This window comes from Polyodon spathula, chromosome 22 (assembly GCF_017654505.1).
Source record: "Polyodon spathula isolate WHYD16114869_AA chromosome 22, ASM1765450v1, whole genome shotgun sequence".
NCBI lineage: Eukaryota > Metazoa > Chordata > Actinopteri > Acipenseriformes > Polyodontidae > Polyodon > Polyodon spathula.
The window spans coordinates 20668986-20692740 of record NC_054555.1 but is presented as its reverse complement, the minus strand read 5'-3'; the positions used below and the strand labels follow the sequence as shown (position 1 = coordinate 20692740).

Below are 23755 nucleotides of genomic sequence, written 5' to 3'. Positions count from 1 at the left end.
ATTCTTGTAAATCATCTAATATGTACTGCCATCACTTTAGTCACATTTTCCCGTATGAGAGAGGCACACATTAACACCTTCACTCTCCCAGATGTATTTCTATCATGGGTCTGTTCACAGTAGTAAGGAGATTTCCCAGTCCCCCTGACTAATACCTAGGTTCTGCTCCCACAATATTTTGACTCCAGTCAGGTTGGGGTTTGCATTATCTATTAAAAATGAATATATACCAGAAGCTTTGTATGACTTCTGTAGCCACTGATTTAAAATTTTAACTACTTATAAAGCCTGTGGCATTTTCAGACCGCTCCCTAACAACCTCTTAGGCAGTGATCTACAGTAGCTGCAGCTACCTCCAGAAGTCAGTGCTAGGAGTGTTGCACTTATTTTGTATTAATTCAGGTGTGTCAGTATCCTTCTGTGTATGTCTGATATAATGTATCCTTTTTTGCCAACTTCCCCAATTCACACTGTTACCTACTTTCTTCATTTTATGATTTTTCCATGTAGGAGAGTCTTGATGCATTCCAATGGACTCTTTCAACAGTGCATGTGTCTGTGCCCAGACTGAAACAGTATGAGCTATAACAGGATTAGAACGCATTTGCTGAGGCTGTTCCTGTTCCAAGTAATCGACTGGGGAAAAGGGTATTGGCATCTTCGCTTGAATAGTTACCCAGTCTGGTCTTTCATTCCCTGTTTGAGTTTGAGAAAGCGAAATGATAATGTTTCAAGTTTGTCATTTTTAGACCCTCTTTATTAACTGTACCTTGTAATTTAGTCAGGGCTAGCCATGCATCCAGCCCCCCTCTAAGGCCAGTATAAATAAGAGGGAGAATAAAGGGCAGCCTTGCCTTGTGCCCCTACCCAGTGAGAAAGCGGGGGGAGAGCAGTCCATTTATTACTGCAGATGGGTTACCATGATGCCACTTTGATAAAGTTTGAAAGAGAGAACCAAATCCAAAGGTGTCCCATGTGTGATGGAGATTTCCTACCCCCATTCAATCTTGTCGAATGCCTTAACTACATCCAAGGGATGTTACTGCTACTGGGTCATCTAGGTCCCTGACCTCACGTATCAAATGTGCTCAGGCTGTGTTAGAAGGTTTGTTCGCTAGCCAGGGATTCGAAGATTGTTTTAAACCTTCGCAGGTTTGTCAGACACCATTGACGCACTGTTTGACAATATATGAATACTATAAATCTAGTACTGAATATCTAGTGTACAAGACAGTAAGAGAAGTAATATGGTAGAATATGTTTGAAACATACAAAATATACGATATAATCATTTTAATTTAAAAATCTGAGCACGATCTAGCCCTCCCCCTCCCGCTCTTGTTATCCAGAAGCAAACCTTTAATGTCGTCATTCTTCACCGTGACAACAAAGTGTTGCATAGCATAAGCTGTATTGAAAGAAATGTCTCGAAACCCCTCTGCTGTATGGGATTTTTTTGTTAAATGCCCAGTTGACCAAAAAAAAAAAAGTTGAATGCAAACTGCAAGCGACTCATAGCATGGAGGCATAACTAAACTCTGGGGTCACTTGACAAGCATAAGTTCGTATTAGTAGTAGTATTAATATTTTTAGTAGTAGTAAAATCTGACTGATAACCTGCTTGGAACGATTACTGTTAAGTAAAGCTTTGTTTTGCCTAAGTCCACTGCAGTTGTGCAATGCAAGCTTACTGTATGAATCGCAAACATCTTCAATTACGTGTAAATAAACAATGTGCATTTTTATTTTTATTTAAATTATAAAAACATGATTACTGTTCTATGTAACATATTTTTAAACTACGTGTGAATGTTTTATTCCTTTTATATGGATTACCTGTAAAATAATATGATTTTCAATCAAATATAAACAAGTAGCTGTGGTGACGTCACCAGTAAATTATGCAAATGAGTACAATCGATAATGTGTTCTGAACCTTTGAAGGTCAAAATGTACTCTTCGTTCTGGCCTTAAAATGTGCTACCTTTCGCAGATTGTCAGAAGCATTTCTCCCTGTGACAAAACCTACAGTACTTGATCTGGTTTAACACTAGAACCGCCATGCGGGTCATTGTGACCCATTTTGCAAAAAGTTAATTACTCTTTCGTTGTAAATCGTATGTGTGTGTGTGTGTGTGTGTGTGTATGTTTTTGAATTTTCATATATATATGAATTAAATATCCAGACAGCGTTTGATAACCAGAATCGCAAAAATGATAGTTATAAACAGTTCTACCTAGAACAGCCACGTGGGTCAATGTGACCCAGGCATTTTTTTAATATAATGTATTCTATTATTTTTGAAATGCAGCAAACAAGATACGTCCCCTCGTCCTAGTACACATTTTTTTAAATTTTTATTTCAAGCCTTTGTTTGTAGACTGACTACTAGACAGAGATTGCTATGATAGTGGATTTGTTAAGATGCCAACTCAGTGAAAGTCTAGTTGCTTATTTTTCAATGTACCTGGGAGACAACAATCCTTCGTTTTGTTCCACAAATGCAACTGGAATATATCAGAAGGAAATGTTTAATCTTGAAAGTTAGTAAATGACAGGTAGAATAACAACTTATGTGCCTAATATGAAACATTTTATATATATATTTTTTTTATATTACTTTTAGAAAAAAAACATTTTGGTTTTGCAGGTTTGTGTGTACCAGTTTACACGTGTTTACACAATAGTATTCAATGGAACTGCGTCTGTGTTTACAACACATTCAGGATGGATGCAGGCACAGTCAGCTGGCAGACGCGTACGCTCCTCCATAGAGTACGATGCAGCCGTCATACCGGAAGTAGTGTTATATTTTTTATTTTTATGTAATATTAGAAACAATGATTTCGGTTATATAGTTTTGTGTGTACATATACCCTTTTACACCTGTACACGAGTATATGTACATACCCGTTTCTTTTGAAATGTGTATTTTATTATTTTTTCTTTGTTTGTAGTCATGCTGTATATGCGCTCATTATAAAAATAAAGCATTTTATGTTTAATTTTACATTTAAATAGTGTTTCTGTGTTGCAAATGTTAGATGTGATGTTCATGAATGCAACTTTTCAGTTGTATCCGATGGTATGTCTTTCATTTTCATAACGAAGCAGTAAAAAATGTATGGGTCAAAGTGACGTGCGTGGTTTTAGTGTTAAACAACATATGCATACTTTTATTTAGTCTAATAGCGATAACCTTGGTTAAATTTTATGATCTGCATTCAGTAGAGACACTGACCTGTAGCTTCTGCATTCTATAATGTCTCTTCTGGGTTTTGGTATTATTGTTATTATTGCACTATTATGCTAGTGGGTAATGTCCCTGTATCCCATGCTTCATTGTAAAGTCTCACAAAGGACTGGGGTAAGAATGTCTCGGAAGTTTATGTAAAATCCACTAGGCAGACTGTCTTCCCCTGGTGCCTTGCTTGTTAACATTGATTTTATTGCCTCTGTTATCTCCTCTTCAGTTATTTTTGGTTTATATATTGAGTTTTGGTAATTCAATCTGGGAAAAGAAGTTCTTCTAATCTGGAGTTCCTGCTTTTGATTCTGATTGAATGGCAGTATTCTTTAAAGGTGCTATTAATATATGTCTCTGTGTAGCTGTCCAGTCTCATCTCTAACTGCTGGAATACTGGAGTTCATTTCTATATTTTTAAATCAGCGTGCTAGTAGTGTGCTTGCTTTTTCCTCGGATTGGTAATGGGGTTGTTTTAATCTGTATAGTGCATATTCTGTTTTTTTTTTTTTTATAAATTGAGTTAATCTCAAATTTATCTTTTGTCATTTTCTGCAGTTTTTCTGCAGAAGGATTACATCCATATGTTGTCTATTCCTTAATTTCTCTTTCAAATTCGCGTACCTTTTCTAATTTTTTAATTTTTTATTTGTGGAAGTCATTTGAATTAATCCACCACTTTTAAATGATTTAAAAGCTTCCCATAATACTGAGAGGTATTGTGTTGAACCTTTGTTAATATTACTTCTGAAGTATGGCACTTTGAGCTGAGTACTATCATATACTAGTAATGAGTACTGAGTACTATCATATACTTTAATCGCCGTTTCTGTGATTTTTTAATTAATTAATTATTTTTTAACTTCTTCTCCACATCCATTATAAGATCCACTTTTGAATGGTCTGATATTACAATAACTGCTATATCACATTCATGCTCCCATAACTAGAGTTTTGGAGATTAAAAAATAGTCAATTCTAGATGACGCTTTTTGCACTGAGCAATATAATGTATAATCCCTTTCCGTGGGATGTATTAATCGCCTTATATCTATCAGGCCGAGCTCTCTGCTTAGTTCTGCCAGATCTCTGCAGTTACTGGGATTTTTAGTATTACCTGGTGTTGATTTATCCTGAAACAAGTCCTGGGTCTGGTTAAAATCTCCCCCTATAACTACAGTCTAGTCTCCCAAAGCTAAAATAAGTTTCCCTACATAAGAAAACAACTCCACCACACAAGTTTGCCAGAACTAAATTACAATTGTTTGCTGTTGCCAATAATAACAAGACACTTTATTCATAGTCACTTATTTTCTTCTGGATTGCCAGATTTAATTAAAAATATTAATACTCTACGTTTCTTAAATTTCATTTCTTGTAAAAACATATGTATTAAGACCGTTGACATTCCATGTTACTATTTTAATATTATTATCTAACATTTTGTTAAGCAGGTATTCCATCTTTTTAAATGCAATTGTTTGTACCTTCTTTCTGGGATGCCCCCCACACTGGTATCTCTCAGACTCCTTGCTCTTTCATGTAGTACTTGACCTCGTTTGTGTTTTCAATTCAAAGTGATTTGCTGTAGTTGTTTTTCCACATCTGTATACAGTGATACCATTATTCTCCAGCCAGTAAAATCATAACCATTCCAAACATTGCTCTTTACCTAAAACCCCCATATACCAGCTAAGGTTTGTGGCAGGGTGCCGCCTCTGTGAACTTTATGTTTATATGTATGTGTGTGGTAGTGCATGAAGTGTGGGTTATGTAGCACGGGTGATTTTTAAAATGTATATTTGTATTTAGGCACAGGGATTGCACAATCACGTCATGTGAAGATTAAAAAGGTATGTTGGTATGTGGGCGTGTGTGTGTGTGTGTGTGATAATGGGTGACAGGGAGGGAGTTAAAATCCCCCCTGCAAAAACACATGGGAATGTTGCCGTGAAGTGATTAAATCATTAATTAAGGCTCCAGCCACAGGTTTATAAATAGGGTGATCACGGGTGATACAGGGTTGGTGTGTACACATGTGGAGTCCGGAGGTAGAGAGAAAATATAACTAACAATTATAATTGCTGTTCGTACTGGTTTTACACCAACGTGACTGGTGTGTTCATCTGTTTTGGCTAACGTGCCGTTTTGTTTGTGTTTTAGTGTTTTTGTTCCCTGTTTGTTTAAACCTTTTATTTGGATCATTTGTTATTTACAGCCCTTCATTTAGTCACAGTACTGTGTGTTTCTTCTGGGTCTGATGTCGCCACCCATGCCATCATGTCACAGGGTTATTTAAAAGTACACTCAACTATAACAGGACAAAAGAACAAAAACTGTCCGCACTGATTCAAGCTCCCGACCCCATTCCAAGTCATTTTTTAAGTAAGCAATCATTCATGGAAAAAAAAAAAAAATACCATTCAAGGAGTAAACTTTAAACTCAAACTCCATCAACAATACCTGTCCTACTGCTAATTTGGTTCACATATCAATGGTTCTTCCCTGCAACTACATGCTTTCTTATTGGCTTATAGCAGAAATAGCCTTTCAACATTTCAACAAGATTTCACATTTTAACTTGAACTTAATGTGACTTAAAGGTAAACGTTGAGTTTATTTTCCTTCTTTCTTTTTCCAAATGGGGCTCTTGTGTGTTTCTGCGGCATGCAGTTGCAGTACCATCTCCAGCCTGTCCCCGAGTTGCCCTGTTCTTTAGCAAAACCACCGTGCTTCATCAAACTTTACCATTTTTTCTGCAAGCTCTGACGATTGATCCTGAAATTATTATTATTTTTATTATTTTCTCTCAATTTAGAATATCCAATTATTATTTAACCTTGGCTCACCGTACCACCCATGCACTGACTCGGTTGCGGCGAAGAACACATGCTGTTTTCTGAAGTGTGTGCCGTCACCCAATCGCGTCTTTTCACACTGCAGACTCGCCATGCAGCCACCTCGGAGCTACAGAGTCGGAGGACAAGCAGCTCTGGGCAGCTTACAGGCAAGAACACCCTGGCCAACCTAACGCTAGCCCCCCACCCCCCCCCCCCCCCCCCCCCCCCCCCCCCCCCCCCCCCCCCCCCCCCCCCCCCCCCCCCCCCCCCCATTTTTTAGCATGTAGTTATTGACAGTAACAATTAATATCCGTTTGGATACTTTTTTGATATGTAATACAAACACCTCCTTGGTTTACCTAATGACAACTAGATCTTAAATAGCACTTACACAGTTTTCAATAAACCATTCCGAGCCATTTCTTCTATATTATTCTTACTGTTGTTACACGTCCTTTTCCATCGTACAGACAGCTCTAATTTGAATTTACAGCTGTGACAATGGGGCTGTATGGCACTGACTTGCTTGTTCTGCTTCTTCGTGGTGTATATGTATGGCACTGACACATTTTGTTTTGGTGCTTATGATTTTTTTGTTTTCATTTTTAAATGTTCTGCTGTACATTTCGGTCAAGAATGCAGACACAATAATATTTTATAATACAATAATAATCATCCAAAATACCATAATAAGCCAAGCTATTCTTTAATTATTTCTAAAGTAAATCTGTATAATGATGAAGGCACCCCATATAAAGTGTTTGTAAATTTGCACAGTAATTTAGCAGTTTTTCCAATGTTCCCATTTAGTACAGTTTGTCGTGGTGCTTTTTTAAAATATGCTTTAGCTTACCTCTCTGGCCTTCATAACGCTTACCTATGCTTGATCACTGCATTTCATTACACTCTGCTATGCTTTTACTATAGTAAACGTTGCCCTGATTTACTCTGATCTGAAGAACGGGCTCTCCAGTTGCGCAGACATTGTCACAGTCAGAGAAAATAAAAACATAGCTTTCAGTGGATTTCGGGGCAGGCTGAATGCAGTTTCACATGAAGTGGGCTGGGATGTTTACAGTGTACAGTGGAGGAATGAACAGATCAAACCATGAACAAGCATGCAGAAGAAAGCGTGTGCCACTTACAGCAGTATTGAAAACACTCGGCAGAAGATTTCTCTACCACCTCAGAAGCTAAAAACAGTTTCATGGATATCATAGGCTATTTAATCTATTTTGAAAAGCAGTGTAAAACTGGATGAAAAGAGGGGTCCGTGGGGGGTGGAATTTTGCCAGTAACAAACGAAGAGAAAATGTCACACATGCATCTCTTATGATTTTACGATCTTGATTCTACCACTGACTGAGTAGCACTACTGTAGCATGGTCTGTCAGGTTGGTTACCTTAGACCTGGTGGAACTGTCTCCTAAAATTTCATCCAGTACCTTGAGTCCTGACTTTGGGCAACAGTGACAGTTTGTATTTATTTGCTAAAAAATAAAGATTTGGCAATGAAATCTTGCCATAAGGGAATCCAAATTAAAATCAGGAAATCGCTAATACTCCTGCGATTGCAAAGTTGATGGAGTGCTTTCCCAGCTTAGAAAAGCCCGACACCAGTGCTGTGCTATCTTTAGCACAGATTATCGATGCACCAGTGTTTCTCTCTCAGATTACTCTCTCTGTGATTAGTCAGCTGAGGTGCAAAAGTCCTGGCCGTGTTTAATTAACCCTGCTCTGACCTGAGACACAGCAGCATGGCAAACTCCCTTCCCGAACGCAGCAAAGCAAAAACTATACATTTCAGTTATGAGTTGACCTAATAATATTTTAGAATACAATAATAAGCATTCAGAATACCCTAACAAGACAAGCTTTTCTTTATTTTATTATTTATTATTTTTTATAAGGAACTCAAGTAGACACTTCAGCGAATTTAAGTTTACCTAGGCACGTTGGCACTGTACTGTACTTTAGCAGTTTTACCATGCTTTTCACAGTGGTTGTACTTACGCATTTAGCATGGTTTGCAGTGTTTTTAAATCTACTTTATTATACCTCAAACAACTGAAATCTTTCTTTTTCTTTTACAATGGTTATAGCTAATTAATTAACGTCATAGATCTTCATTGTGATAAAACTTGCAAAGATATTTGTAATCAATGTTTTTTTGAGAGAATCAAAATCTTTCCAATTCTAGTAAAAAAAAAAAAAAAACTTTCCGATACAAATCTATATAACTCTTGTGCTAAAGAATGTCCTTAGCTGGTTTCATAATTGGAAAACTATAAATTACATACAGGAAAGTCGGACAGATAAACAGCCTCCATATACTGTTACCTACGATTCTGATACATTGTGTACCTTGTGTTAAAGAAAGTCCAAAACAAAGACTGACAGACACAGATAGACTAGACTGACTGATATAGAGGAAGAAAAAAAACAGATACTGACAGACTGAAACAAACAGATAGATGGAGAACATATTTGTCAGAACTACTGGGCAATTGTATGCTCAGGAACCTGGGTTTTTAATAACTGAACCACTCTGAGCTATTCAGTTAAAAAACCTGGGCAATACAACTCACTGGCGACTCAAATTAACATTTATTATTGAACAAGGGTGTTGGGGTCAGCATGCTTTGCTAGTGTGCTTGTCTCTGGGCTTGCATTCATTTCACTTCAGTAATTCAAACAACCCGAAGGAGGATAACAGTGGCCACAAGCTACTGGATTTCAGAGTTTACTAATGCTAGTCCAGAGAGAAAACACTTGAAAACTCAGCTGAAAATTCAATGAAAAAGACAGACACTTAATGTACTAGTGAAAACTAAAATCTAGAGTAGCACTCTCCTTTAAAGAAAGATGTTAACAGCTTTCAGCCAGTGCGTTGACCCCGAGGACACTGCTGAGGTGAAATGACCCAGGAAGTGTAACAGATTTACAGAGAGCAAGGCATAGAGACTGATAACTTTCTTTAATGTAATGTAGCCTAATGTCAAAACTGCATGTTTGATCTATGTAGCTAAAGGAAGTCTAGAACAGGTAAGCTTTATGGAATTAGACATAGAACTGAATTCATGGGTCAGACTTCTATGAGCATTATTATGGGATCTGATATTCCTCTGTTTCATAAAAGCGATTCTTTCCAAAGACTTGACCAAAATACTGAAATTTTAAATTCTTGAATGAATTGATATCGAAAAGGTCTGTTCCTAAACTGTCACCACAAAAATGTTGTCCAGTTAGTGTCTCCAGGGCAGTTCCTTTACACTTTTCAAAGTGCTGCCTGTCTATCCTCTTGCAGGCCGAGCTGACTGGTATCAAATGGCGTCGGTACAGTTTCCATGGGAACGGGGAGTGCGGCCCGGTGATCTCGGCGCCGGCCCAGGACGACCCCATCCTGCGCAGCTTCACGCGCTGTGTCCACGCCAACCTGCTCTGTGTGTGGCGCCGGGATGTCAAACCCGACGCCAAGGAGCTGTGGATCTTCTGGTGGGGGGAGGACCCCAACCTCGCTGACATCATCCACCATGAGCTGGAGGGTGAGTACTGCTTCTATACAAGGGCCCTGCGCACAGAGCTCAGGAGTACAGAATCTCCTACTGTGTTTTACAACAAACGCAGTACTTTACCTTTGCTGTATCCTGCATTGCCCATATCGCAGCATTTTTTCAACTTTTATTCAAGAATGTTTGCCAATAGAGTTTTTTTTTCTTTTGAAACATTACAGTTCAGTTCATGCTCCCCCCTGCAACAAAACTATTGAAATGAGTGGCGTATTGTAGGAACAGAAAACAAGAGTTGTTGCAGGAGGGGGCATGACCTGGATACACTGATTATTAGAAGATATTTTAGTTTTCTCTCTCTCTTTATCTCCACCAAGAGAAAGAAGTTGGTGTTGTAAAAGACTTGTCACTGTCAGCAACCACAGTGTGGGGAAGCAATCAAAAAGGCAATTAGAACGCTTGGGTATACAGCTGAAAGTGTAGAGTACAAATCCAAGGAGGTTAGGTTTTATAACGCCAGCTGAGACCACACTTAGTGTACTGTGTCCACCGCAGCACCAAAGGGACATTGTGACCCTGAGAGAATGGTAAGCCCTGTCGTTATTGCTGAATCTTTGGCATCCTTTAAGACCGGACTTGACAAAGTTTTGAGATCAGTCACCGCAATGAGGTGAATCAATCCATGCCAATTGCACAGGAGCATCAGGGCCAGTGCAGCACTCCCTCTTGGACCCCCAGCTTATATCTGGCCACTCCAGGTTCCCGTTAATAGCAGTTTGGGTGGAACTTATTGTCTTCATCAGTTGACACAAGCTTCCGACCCTCTTGAAACCTTATTCCACAATGTCCAACCTTTAAACAAGACTTTAGACATTAAACTTTTCGAATGTTGCCTAAATGATTAATCGTTCTCAAAAATATGCAGGCCAAATATTGGTATTAGACTTAAATAGTATGTTTACAGTGTAGGCCAGTGTATTTCATGTGCAACATTTATTTCATCACAAACTTTCCATATAAAATTAAATATACATACAGTCTTCTACACAAAGACATGTCATGTATTAATGTGTCTTAACATGATGGTTTTTGTGATTGGTTACAAACATCCCCAATATGTTAAAGCATGTAGACATTAATTTACACAGCTTAACAGTCTCCAGAGAGAGTTGATTACAGTGTATCTGTGTAGGGGTATGAGCCTAGAGGACAGCTAAGAGTTAACACACTCCACTTGTCCAATGCAAATGAGGCCTGGCCCCTGTGCTGGGGCAGAGTGGCTGGATTAAGGGGTGTTCTTTCTGGGAAAGTGGTAGGCTCTTCACATCAATACAGAATGACAGGGTTTAAATGTGTCTGTTGTGTCATTCTCCTTCTCAGATTAGTCCACAGCAGAGGGGTTCCCAAGCACTGGGGCCCATAGTCCTGCAGCCTTCCAAGTACGTTTTAATAACACAGGGACACCCATGCAAGCACAAGCTGGGAGAGCGAAGGGCAAGAAACAGAACAAAGTCGGGGCTGTATTGCAGGGATTGGTGGACCAGCACTAGCATCGAAACCAGAGAAGAGATGGTCAGCCTGGCTCACGTTGTTGGGGGAGGGGTCTTGCTTGGTTTCATTCTGAGATTAAAGTACACAAAGCTAGGGATAGAATGACTACTTCATCATGTCTGGTGCTGTATTTGTGAACATGCTATTTTGTAACACTTTGCTGTTTGTGCAGTACATTTTAAAACTGCTTATACATGTTCTAAAATGTCATTTATATGTTAATGGATTGCAACCGCAACTGCATATCCATCCATCTGAAACTGCACACTTCAATTCAAACAGCTGAATATTATAAAAAATTGACATTGCTAGTACTAGTATAAGCTTTATTATGGTGTTGCTGCTTTTAAATAGAAGCGTGTGATTAGTCCACTTTTACTTTTTTGTTGACTGTTTGGTGCATCCCCTACTTAGCGCTAACTAAAGATTCCAACAAATCTTACTTAACATTTATTGCCAGCAATTCTTACGATGAACATTTTTCTGTATGAAAGTTGCAGATACAGTGTCATGGTTTAAACAAAACAAAACAAAAAAAGGTATTTTTCTTGGACTATTCTTGAGAGAAAAGGCCATGTGGCTACAGTACATGATGTTCATTCACATTTTTTTCTTCTAGTTAATATATAGTGCCTTTCAAAAGTATTCAGACCCCTGACCAATTCTCTCATATTACCGAATTACAAATGGTACATTGAAATTTCGTTCTGTTTGATATTTTATTTTTAAACACTGAAACTCAGAATCAGTTATTGTAAGGTGACATTGGTTTTATGTTGGGAAATACTTTTAAGAAAAATAAAAAACTGAAATATCTTGCTTGCATTCAACCCCAGTGCTGTGGAAGCTCCCAGTTTGCATCGATGAAAGAAATTGCCCTAACGAGGACACAATTACCTTACCATTGGCCTCCACCTATGAACCATTAAAGTAGCTGTCACATTTTCTGGATAAAAACCCCACTGTTGAAGGATCATTGGTAAGGCTGTGAATCTGAAGGAAAATGAAGACCAAAGAGCATTCTACAGAAGTTAGAGATAAAGTAATACAAATGCATAGATTAGGGAAAGGGTACAAAATAATATCCAATTGTTTGGATATCCCAGTGAGCACAGTTGGATCAATAATCAGGAAGTGGAAGCTGCATCACACCACTCAGGCATTGCCAAGAAAAGGCCGTCCCTCAAAACTCAGTGCTCAAACAAGAAGGAGACTTGTGAGAGAAGCCACAGAGAGGCCAGCAATCACTTTGAAGGAGCTACAGAGTTCAGTGGCTGGGAGTGTAGTAATGGTGCACCAGTCAACCATATCAAGAGCTCTGCATAACACTGGCCTGTATGGGAGGGTGGCAAGAAAGAAGCCGTTACTCAAAAAGTACGATCTGAAAGCATGTCTGGAATTTTTCAGAAAGCATAAGAGTGACCCAGCTGCGATGTGGGAAAAGGTTTTGTGGTCAGATGAGACCAAGATCGAGCTTTTTGGCCAAAACTCAAAGCGATATGTGTAGCGCAAACCTAACACTGCCCATGCCTCAAGACACACCATCCCTACAGTGAAGTATGGTGGTGGCAGCATCATGCTGTGGGGATGCTTCTCATCAGCAGGGACTGGGCATCTTGTTACAACTGAAGGAAAAATGGATGGAGCAAAATACAGGAAAATACTGCAAGAGAATCTGCTTCAGTCCGCTAAAAAACTGAAGCTTGGGAGGAAATTCACCTTTCAGCAGAACAATTATCCCAAGCACGAGGCCAAAGCAATATTGGAGTGGCTCAAGAACAAAAAGGTGAATGTATTGTGTTTCATTCTGCACTGTTGTGGTTGTGTGCCAGCATGAATGCATTTTTCTCCGGTTCTGTACCGCTCTCTCCCTCACCCTCTTTTCAGCAGCGTACTCCTCTGAGCTTGCTTGTGTGAGCGGAGCGAGAGTGTCACGAGAGGGGTGGAGAAGCGGGCCGAAGTTATACCCAATGAGGGATTGTGTTCTGTTCGGACTAGTGAGAGTGGAGTGGGAGGAGTTTGCATGTTTGTTTTTTTTTTTTTTTTTTTTTTTTTTTTTTAAAAGGGTCTGAAGCAGAGAGTGGGCTCTATCCTGGCTGAGAGCCACAGCGGTGGTGAAACCTCTCTGGAGAATTGACTGAGAGAGGCGCCCAGATGGGAGCTCACCACACTGCACCGCCGTTCCAGCGAAGGCGGGACCCCCCCCTTGTGGCCCACCCTGCAGTCAACTTTTACCAAGGAAGAGCCAGTGGCTCCTGAGCCTCACACCTGCTGCCCACGGAGGATCCAGTTAGAGTTCCCTCAAACAGCTCCTGCCATGGAGAGCGAGCAGCACCCACCACCCGAGAGAGAGGTGGCATCGCCTACCCGGGACGGTCCCTGTCACTGCCGGAGAGGAGCCCGCTCACACCTCCTGCCCCTTCCCAGCAGCTTATTTCATCACAAGGCTGGCATGATTCAATGCCTTCCTCGCCCAGTTCGTGCTGTCCTCCACTGACTTCGCTTAGACAGAGCACAAGAAAGCAACCTGCTTGGCCCAAACCTTGGATGTTGCCATATATGAAGCCTTGCCACATGTACCTAGTCCAGCACTCCATCGATACAGGTGATGCCCGCTCCATCAGACAGCGCCCCCGCAGACTACCCCTGGCTCAGCAGGGAGCGGCAGACTGCATCCTCTGTGAAGTGCAAGACGCAGACATTAGTGAGCCCTCCGACAGTTCATGGGCCTCTGCTGTTGTGCTGGTACCGAAGAAGAGTGTGAGTCGGCTTTTGCGTGGACTATAAATGCCTTAATGATGTGATGGAGAAGGATTCCTACCCCGTGCAGCGAATTGATGAGTCCCTGGATCTGGTGGCTGGCTCTGCCTGTTTCAGGTCATTGGATCTCTGCAGCGGTTATTGGCAGGTTAAACTGTAAGATTACACAAAAACAGAAAATAAAATACTACCTATGTATTCTACACTTGGGTAGTTTACACTCTAATGCATTAATGTTACATTTGGTTCAACTAGGTCTATGGACTTTGCTGAACAGCTTTTCAGATATTAAATTAGCCTTGGGCTTGCACTGGGATCTTCTGTTCTAGATGGTGAAGATCATAGACCTATGTACTGTGCTCTCTGCTTTATTAAACAGCACCTTCAGTCTAGCCTTTTGTTTAAAGGAACTTGCTGTCTCTGGGATTTTCCAGAGGTCTCGAAAACCTCTAAATCATAAAAGAAAAATAGCAATTGCACAAGTGAACGAGCAGCCTCCAGCCAGGCGTGTTAGCTGTCAAACCCAGCCTGTGAGCTTCACACTGTATGGATAGACTGACCAATTTAAAGGGTACATCAGCACTACATGAAAATAAAACATAAACTATCCCACCTTGCTATTCCAAATGTATTTGGTCATTGTATAATAAAGCTGCATATGCCACACTGCTATGTCCAAAATCACTCTTCCCAAGCACCTCTTCTGAGCCAAAAAAGTTGACTTCTGCATGTACGGTCAGAATTATCGGCTCATGACCAATGAAGCATTGTATAAGCTGTATGACCTCCTTGTAGAAGCACTCTTCTCTGTGTGCCAAACATCGTCTATGTGCTGTGTTAGTGATCGCGGTATGTATTACCAATAAATAATAAATGGTGATTAAAGAGGGGCGGTGTGAGCTGGTGGGTATACCGGTTTAAAAAAAAGACAGTATGTATGCAAAAAACCCCAGATAATAATAATTGAAAATGATACTACTGCGGCAAGACTTCCGGGCCTCCTTTTCCACAAAAAAAGCCTTCGTGTTTCTGCACGAGTATGTTTGCCTTTTTAAAATGCATTTGACATTGATCTTTTGACGTTTTTATGACGCATAATCTAAAAGCTTTACGCAGTAACACTGTATACATTATAGAGAGATAAAACGTCAATTGATAAAGTTACATAATAAAATATCGTGATGATATCAGTGCCCCCCCCCCCCCCCCCCCCACACACACAAAAAAAGTTGAGGACAGGAAAGGACCTTTTCTAATTGTAGAGCAGCTTCCGAGTCTAAATTAGATGAATTATTATCCTAATTATAATGTAAAATAAACAGTATCATTGCACAGTTTTTTTCTTTTTTCTTTAGTTTGTAAATACCTGGAGTTAGCCATACTTTATCATGGTTTTGCGCATCGATGTGCAGGTATGCTGCGGGTTGTGAATTATTTCTCAAGGCCATATGTACATTTTGTACATGATTTATAATGACTCGACACTTGTCAAACTATTATGAATTGTGTTGTTACAGTAATACATTCATACATACCTACATTGTTGGGAACACTGTGTTTTACAGACCTTCGGCAAAGCACATAAGTTTCACTATGATATCCACACGCAATCACATCAAAGTGATCACTGCAGGTAAACCAACTGGTTTTCATATCAAAAGCTGGATTAGTGTGTAGGCTATATGATTATGCATGTGTTGTGTTAGGGAATGCAAATGAATAACCAAACACAAAGGATGAAAAAATGCAATATTTTTATATTTTTTGGTCAGATCATCCTCAAAGACCTCATTCCGAAAGGAAATACATTGTTTCTGAATCTCATTTGCAAAGTTTTTTTGATACGTGTCCATTCTGCAAACATTGCTACTACAAACATCTACTGGATTGCCGAAAGCTTCAATGGTAATGCTGACGTGGTCCATGAGTCGGTGGCGAGGCATTAGAAATCATGCACAAAATCTTACGTATTGGTAGTACACACCGTGACCGCTTGGGAAGAGTGATTTTGGGCATTAGCAGTGTGGCATATGCAACTATTTGGGCGCATACAGATTATTATACAATGACCAAATATATTTGGAACAGCAAGATGGGATAGTTTGTTTTATTTTTCATGTAGTGCTGATATACCCTTTAATAACCAGTGTGTGATAAATCAGTTGACTGACTGATTGGCCAGACAGACAGACAGACAGACTGTCCTCAACGACCAAGAGATCAGTTAGTTGACAGATTGGTCGACTGGCTGAATAATGACTAAAAATCCAAACCTGTTGCTGGACAGAGATGATGGAGTAGAACAATCAACCAGAACTATAAAACAGTCAATGATAGTATAGATACTGTACTAATGTAAAACAATAATACTACTACTACTACTAATAATAATAATAATAATAATAATAATAATAATAATAATAATAATAATTCAATGGCACTTGAAGCTACCTACTTATTTGTTGTTGTTTCAAATTGTGAAACGCACTGAAAGCGCTGCTGTTATCTCATTATCTATGTGGAGTGACAGCAGTCTTTCCTGTTTTTCATGAGCACGGGATGAATCATTCGTGCAACAATGCTGCACACATGAGTCATCAGAGAACACTACAGCTTCAAGGAAGATTTAAGACTAAAGGCATCAGCTCTGCCTGTTTACCCCCCACTGCAGGTGCATATGCCTGTAGAGGGAGATCGGCTCTGTACGTATTCAGCATCTTAATTTGTCTGTCAAGAGAACTTGTGAAAATCGATTCTTGTAGTCTTAATCTGGGAGTGTAGGGACAATCACGAATTTCATGTTTTGAATATTCTTTCAATATGCAAATGATTATTTATGGTAAACAAAAGTATAATTCAAATTACTGTAAAAACAAAAAAAAAACAACAAAAAACAAACCTGGAATGAAGAAATACACTGCAGTAGAATGTGCGTTCTTTATTTCAGACGGAATTTACTGATTGGTTTTCATTGCATAATATCTTTTTCATAAAACCATGTAGTCATTATTTTATATGAATAAATATGTAATGTTTTGGCACCAAATACATTTCAAAGTGGTGTTTGTTGAATTATTTAAATGTTTGTCCCAGCACAATAATGTGACCGTATGCATGTCATATTTACAAGGACATTGTGAAGCACAGCTATAATCAGAGCAAGTACTTGGGAATGCATTGACTCCACATTTTCATTGTCATATTCCTCAGTGCACAGTTTCTTTTCAGACTGTGTTTTTTCTTCTTTTAATCCTCTGGCTGATATTCAGCTTAATCTATCGGACCAGAAAGGAGGCCTCTGCTTTTATCATCAATCTCATATCATCAGTCAAGCAAAATTCCTTACTGTTGTGCGCAGAGTTCACAGGGAGTGTGTGGGACAGAGTTGGGGTCAATTCCATTTTTTTCTATTCCATTTCCAATCCCAGTTCCCTTTCATACAATGCAAATTCCACATCTTTTTTACAGCATAGTCTTTTATGCCATAGGCTTTATCGGGTTACCAGACAAGTTAATTAAGTTGTATACAGTATTTGTTTGCTCAATAAAGCCTTTGTTGTAAAATGATTGGAATACAAATTTGCATTGATTAAAAGGAAATTGGAATTGAAAATATGGAATTGACCCCTACTCTGGTGTGGGAGCTCCCTGGCTTCAGGAGAGTGAACACAGTGCTCCTAACAAGCATGACCCTCTCCCCTCTGTTCCCTATCCCTATTTATCCCTTCCTCTCTCTCCTGCTCTCCTCCTTCCTGTTTTCTATACCCTCCCTCTTCACTCCCTCTTCCCTCTCTCCAACTCTTTGCTATTACATCCCCTCTTTGCTCCGTCACTCTCTCTCCCCTATTCTTGCCGCTTCCTGTCCTCTTCTCTTTCTCTCCATCATACCTACCCCTGATCCTCCCCTTCCTGCTCCTCTTTCCCTCTCCTCCCCTTCCAAACCTATTACTCCCTATCCCTGTTCCCTTGCTTCATAATCACTGCTCTTTTCTTCCCTCCCCTCTCCCTTGTTCCCTCCCTGTCTCCCCCCCCCTCACATTCCTCCCTGCTGAGACAGTGTGGCTGTGCTGGAGTGCAGTCAGGGACTATGCCATTGTTTGGATGATCTCACTGCAGCACACCATGGGCTAAAATTAAACACTGAGCTAATCAATGGCTGGAGCAGAAAGCTTTCCTCATTTCATCATTGCTGTTCAAAGTTATGGATGAATTCCCAAGCTGACTCCTTATTTTCCTTTATACGTTAGTGTTTTTAATCATTTTTTAATTGCAAGGCCAGCACAGGGCACTGTAATAATATTATTAGATGGTGTTGCTGCACTGGGTTTTAGTGTAGTCATGTGAGCATTGTTTAATATACATATATTTACTTATGTGTGATATGACAGTATTTGCTTCCATGTAATTGGAAGTTAGGCAAAGTGAGTCATCTAAAATATCAGCTTAGTTTTTGGGGTTGAGAGGGCTCACAACTGGCTCTTTAATTAAACTTGCAAAGTAACATTGTGAGGGGAGGGGAGGGGGGGGGGGGGGGGGGGGCGAAACATTTTTTTTAAAAGAAAAAGTTAGTCACACGACCCCTACCCAATTTTTCACAGTAAATTTAAAAGCCAAAAATAGGGGGGTTGTGGTGGAGGGGGGTGCTGGTTGGTTGGAATGTCAAGATGTACCAGTATTTGTTTCAATGAATCACTCTTGTTTGCATTTAAAGTAAATAAAATAAAAATAATAATAATAATAATAAAAAAAAAATCACCTGTCCAGCTTACGCTATGGTACTTAAATCACTAAGCCAGCTGGTTTTTCAGACAAACTAGTTTTTCAAATGACATTTTCTGATACCGGTTGAACGAAATAAGTTGAAAAATCAGCTTACTTTCCATTAAGATCATACAATAAACTTGTAGTATTGCCTTGAAAGGAAAGTACCGGTGAGCAAATGTTGCAAGTTGCAGTCTTTTTTTCTTCATTCTGAGATATTGTGAAATATTGGGTTTGCCCTCATGTAAATACAGTCAGCACTCGGATATCCGTTACCCAGACACACGTCAGCCATGGTTTGCTGCCCTTGTATTAAGAATAAAATCAATCCCCATTGTATGTATATGTATGTATGTGTGTATGTGTATGCATATATGTATGCACTTATTTTCCGTCACACGCAATTTCCGACAATTTATCTGAATATCTGTCACAGCCCACGTTGTTTTTTTTTTTTAAATTCTCTCTAATTAATGCTAAATCAGTCTGTCATATATTGTCAAGTTACACAGCGCTTCCTCCAGTTTCACCTGACGGAAATGCAGCCAAAACAAAGTGAACGAGACAAGCTAGGCTAATGTATTTTTTTTTATATGTGTGCTCTTTATTGATTAATTGATTCATTATTATTTAATCAATCAACGCTCACAGGTGTGAGTAATCAATTTATATATATGTGTGTGTGTGTGTGGGTTTGTGTGTGTACATATGTTGCCGTAGTGATGGAAGGTTTTTCTTTTTTATTATAACCTAGTTTCATTTCATACAATACAGCAATCCAAAGCTGTATTGTACCGTGACATATCTTACCGAAACTGATCGGAAAACTTACATATCTTATGGAAACTAGTCAACTTATTGTTGTTATTAATTTTTTTTTTTCATTTTTGCTATTTGTTAATATGTTCAAACCCATCTTAATATTGCTTCAACTGGATCAAGTTGACTTCATCAGGAGTTCCCCAATAACCTGGCAAAATAATCATTAAAACAAAAGGTGTTGAATACAGATACACCTGATTTTGTTATGGAACTGAAAATAGAACACTTGGTATTGAATTGATTACAATAGTATTCACTATGAAAATGTGTTTCAACAGTCAGTTTCTTACACTGTACTACACATTGTAATACTTAAAACAACAGAACAGCTAGATTATTCAGTCTAATTCATTACTTTATATTCTGAACCTTTCAGTACTGTAGAACAACTTATTTACATGTAAACCTTCAAATCTTATACCCAATGCTTATAGTCCTATATTTTAGTGATAATAATGCTGTAAGTCAGTTGATATAAACTAGTGTGATAATAACCCAGGTGATATTTGCAGGAGCTTGTACCCCATTGACCCCCATTGTTTACTGGGCAGGCATTTCAATATGGGAATATGCAGAGGGTGACCTGATATTAGTAGGTTTGATTGTGTTGTGTGTTTTTTTTTTTTTTTTTTTTTTAATTATGCATAAACTGCATTATATTAGTTCGAAACATAGCGGTCTCTGAATAGCTAGTTATGATGGTAAGTGCTCAAGAATTACATTGTCATTTGACTTTCTTAAAATCAATGTTCTTATATATCAGTGGAGAAAAAGTAGTTACTGCAGATACATTTACTGTTGGATTTTACAATCGTGTTTTAACAACGCTTGCTTGTCGAGTCAGCACTTTCATAGATATTATTCATGAGCCCCTGCTGTTGCTTGCAATATGCGAGTCAAGCAGATTTTATTTAGTAGCATTTAGAAGGCTTAGTGTCAAAGATTACGTAGCTTCAGATGTCATTTCATGTGCTTTTTTTTCATGTTTCCCTTACTATTTTATGGTGTTTGCAGTTGTTCTGGGTGGTTCTGGTTTCTGTTGCGCCAAAACTGAGTTATAGTCATTTTAATCTACATCTGCCTTTACCTGGCTTTGAGCTGCTTGTAGCTTTTCTGGAGAATCCTAACTGCCGGGACTGAACAGCCTTTCTCATTCTGTTCATGTGACAATTTGACCTTTCAACTACCAGCCCAACCTACTCTCTCTGTCTGTTTCTATGTTGAGAAGGCGAAACTAGTTGAGAAGGCATATTGTCACATGACTGGAATGGAATGAGGATGGCAGTTTACTCCTGCCACATAGGATTCTCTCTAAGCTCACAGCCAAATAAACAGTAAAGGAAATGTAAAATAAAATGAAATGACATTTGAAGTTATTTGCTATTTCACTTTTTAATTATTCAATTTGTTAAATTTATATTTTAAATTGTTTCATTACTACAGTTCCCTGGGATGGCTTTGAATTACTAACTTAGTTATTAGTTACTAACTAATTAATTGAATTGACTCATTTTGTGTGGTTACCTGTTTTATGTAGTGTACAGTTTGTTATTCAGTAAATTACAATGACAGAATATTCATGTGAATTGTGATGTTGAGAGTGAAGCTAGTTGTGAGCCAGTGTGCAGTCTTACTGTTTCCAGCATCGCTGAAGGGAGTGTGTGGGTTTGCGAACTTCCGTTCTGCTCTCTTACAGTTTCATAAAACCACAAGCGGAAAGAATGACAAAATGTGTGTGTGTGTGTGTGTCAGTTTAAGAGTGTGTTATTGTACCTCACATACTATAAAAGTGTGTAGGTTAGCATAGTGAGGGTAAAAATTATAGCACTTAGATAAGAACATCGTGGATGTAAGGTGGCCATCTATGCTTGTCCGGTTCCTAGTTGCTAACTCATCTCAAAACTCTGAGTCTTAAAGGATCCCAGTGGTTCAGCATCAACAACATGACCAGGTTGCTTTAAGAGCCAACTTGTTTGAGATTGAATCTTTCCTAAAAAAACAGATTTGCAAAAAACTTTTCCTTTTGTTTTTTTTTTTTTGTTTTTTTTTTAAACCTTTTCTAAGTTTTTTTAAGGATTTTTGTTTGGCTTACTATTCCTGGGATTGCTAACAACTGTATTAGATAACATAAAGATGGTGAAGTTATGGTAAAGATAATAATAAAAAAAACAACAACAACAAAAAAAAAAAACACATTGTAACTAAATGGTATAACCATGGGAGAAGAGTGGGAAAACGATCTGGCCTTAGTCACTAAGACAGTAAAGTGGACAGTTGTGTTTTTGTACTGTATGTATGATCCTAGTACATTGCAAAAATATTTCCGCACTGGCAGATAATAGTGCTTGATTAGTTTTGTTGCTGAATAGTTGCACAGAGCTCTCACACATGTCACCACATTGGTTTGCATTACAGACCAGAACATTTTATAATTGTATGTACATTTTCAAATTCTTTTGTTGTTTTGTTTTTCCCCCAAAAACAACAAACTGAATTTTCTAAAACCCAAATCAAGCAGTATTACTTTCCATTGTTGCACGGTACCTTTTCTTACGATGTCTTATATTTCAAACATCATTGTTTTACTAGCCAAGATAATCATGTTCGCAGTTTACTAGTTTTGTTGCAATTTCGTTTTACTTCTCTGCACAGCATTCAGGATTTCTCCACGTTGAGATCAAATTGAGATTTATACAGTGCATTATGTGGAACAATATGATTACATTAAATGCTGCAGTAGTCTTGGTAGGACACCATTGCAAAAACATTCAAACAATAGGGACCCTTATGTGCAGATCTTGTCTTGTCTGTCTGTCACACTATACCAGGTGAACACAATAACTGCCTTGATTTTTTGTCTTCAATTCTTTCATACTCTGCTAGCTTCCTATAGATGTTTCAGATTGCATTCGGCAATAATTCGATACTTTTACCCTTATTACTATTACCTGAGGACCCTCTGTAGGTGCATGCACTGCTTTGGGTGTAAAATGAACGAATAACACACCCTCGGTTGACTTTGATAAGGACATCTTTTATTGTAGTACTGCTGCAAATGTCTCAGTTGGAGGGTATTTCACCTGACAATCCTTGTTGCATTGATTTGAAAGCAGTGAGTTTGTCTATGCTGGCAGTTTAAGTCTAGCCCAGTGATTTAAAGTGTGGACTTGGCCTGTGATCACGCTATCAAATAGCAAGGATGAGTTGCCTGACAGCTGGCAGGGCATAAAACTCTCGCTGTTTATCTGCCGGGCCATTATACACACTACAAAGAGGAGTTAGGAATGTGCTGCTTTATTTATAAGCTTTGATATTGTCACTGCTGTTGAATCTTCAATTACTGCGTTGTCTGGTACACCCACAGTGACTGTGTTCTCAACCCTCCTGCTTGTTAAACCTGTCACCATGTTCAAGAGTTAGGTGCAGGATCCTTTCTGGAGTCATTTCCCCTGGTGCCATGTTCTACTTTCATGGTCTGTCATCAAATTACAGGTTTATTTCAATTGATTTAAATGATGGCAGATCTGAGTACAGAACGGTCACCGTTAGTCATTAAAATGTATATACTGTTGCACTTCAGTAGAAAAGGTGTTTTTTAAACAGGCATTTATATAAAGGGACTTTAAAAATCAGAAATGCATTACTGTAATCTGATTAACTTTTTCAATAACTTGTAACTGCAGTGATTCCTTTTTCAGTCAGGTACCTAAATGTGGTCATGCATTACATTATATGTGATCCTTCTGTAGTTTCTTTCAGCAATGTCGTTTAACTCCAGTTAATGCGTAACATAAAGCATGTATCAGGAAGTGATGCAACAGTGGAAGTCAAACCCTACATGTCAGATGAACGCACTTTTTATATCATCTTGCAAGAAAATGATATCCGAGGTGGGAATGAGTGGGTTCAGTAACTGGATCTTTAAAGAATATTTCAAGCTGTAGCCTGCCCAAACTGAAAAAAAAAATCTGTAAAATGTAAACTGTGCCTGAGAACTAGTTACAGTTTTGTTCAAGTAACTGTAACAGATTACTTTTTAAATGTAACTTTCCCTACATTATGTGTAGCTATGTCCATATTTGTTTAGGGTCCTGTGGCAGAGTGAAAGCCCTGTCAGTGCACAGATGTGTGGGGAATATTAGGCTCCAGTCACAGGTTATGTGTGAGAGGAGTGCTGGTGAGTAAATGATTACATGTGGATCAGTACAGTATTGTTTGATGTTTAGGTGAGTGGAGCAATGGGAGATATAGGCCTACAGTGTTGTGA

The 23755-nt window shown here is 38.8% G+C and overlaps 1 protein-coding gene across 1 annotated transcript in view; it reads left to right on the top strand.

Moving 5' to 3' along the window:
* LOC121297027 (mediator of RNA polymerase II transcription subunit 13-like) overlaps nt 1-23755 on the top strand; it is a 135413-nt gene that overhangs the window by 27072 nt on the left and 84586 nt on the right. The window contains exon 2 of the mRNA XM_041223042.1: nt 9393-9630. Coding sequence (XP_041078976.1) covers nt 9393-9630 — 238 coding nt within the window. The remainder of the gene's footprint in view (nt 1-9392; nt 9631-23755) is intronic.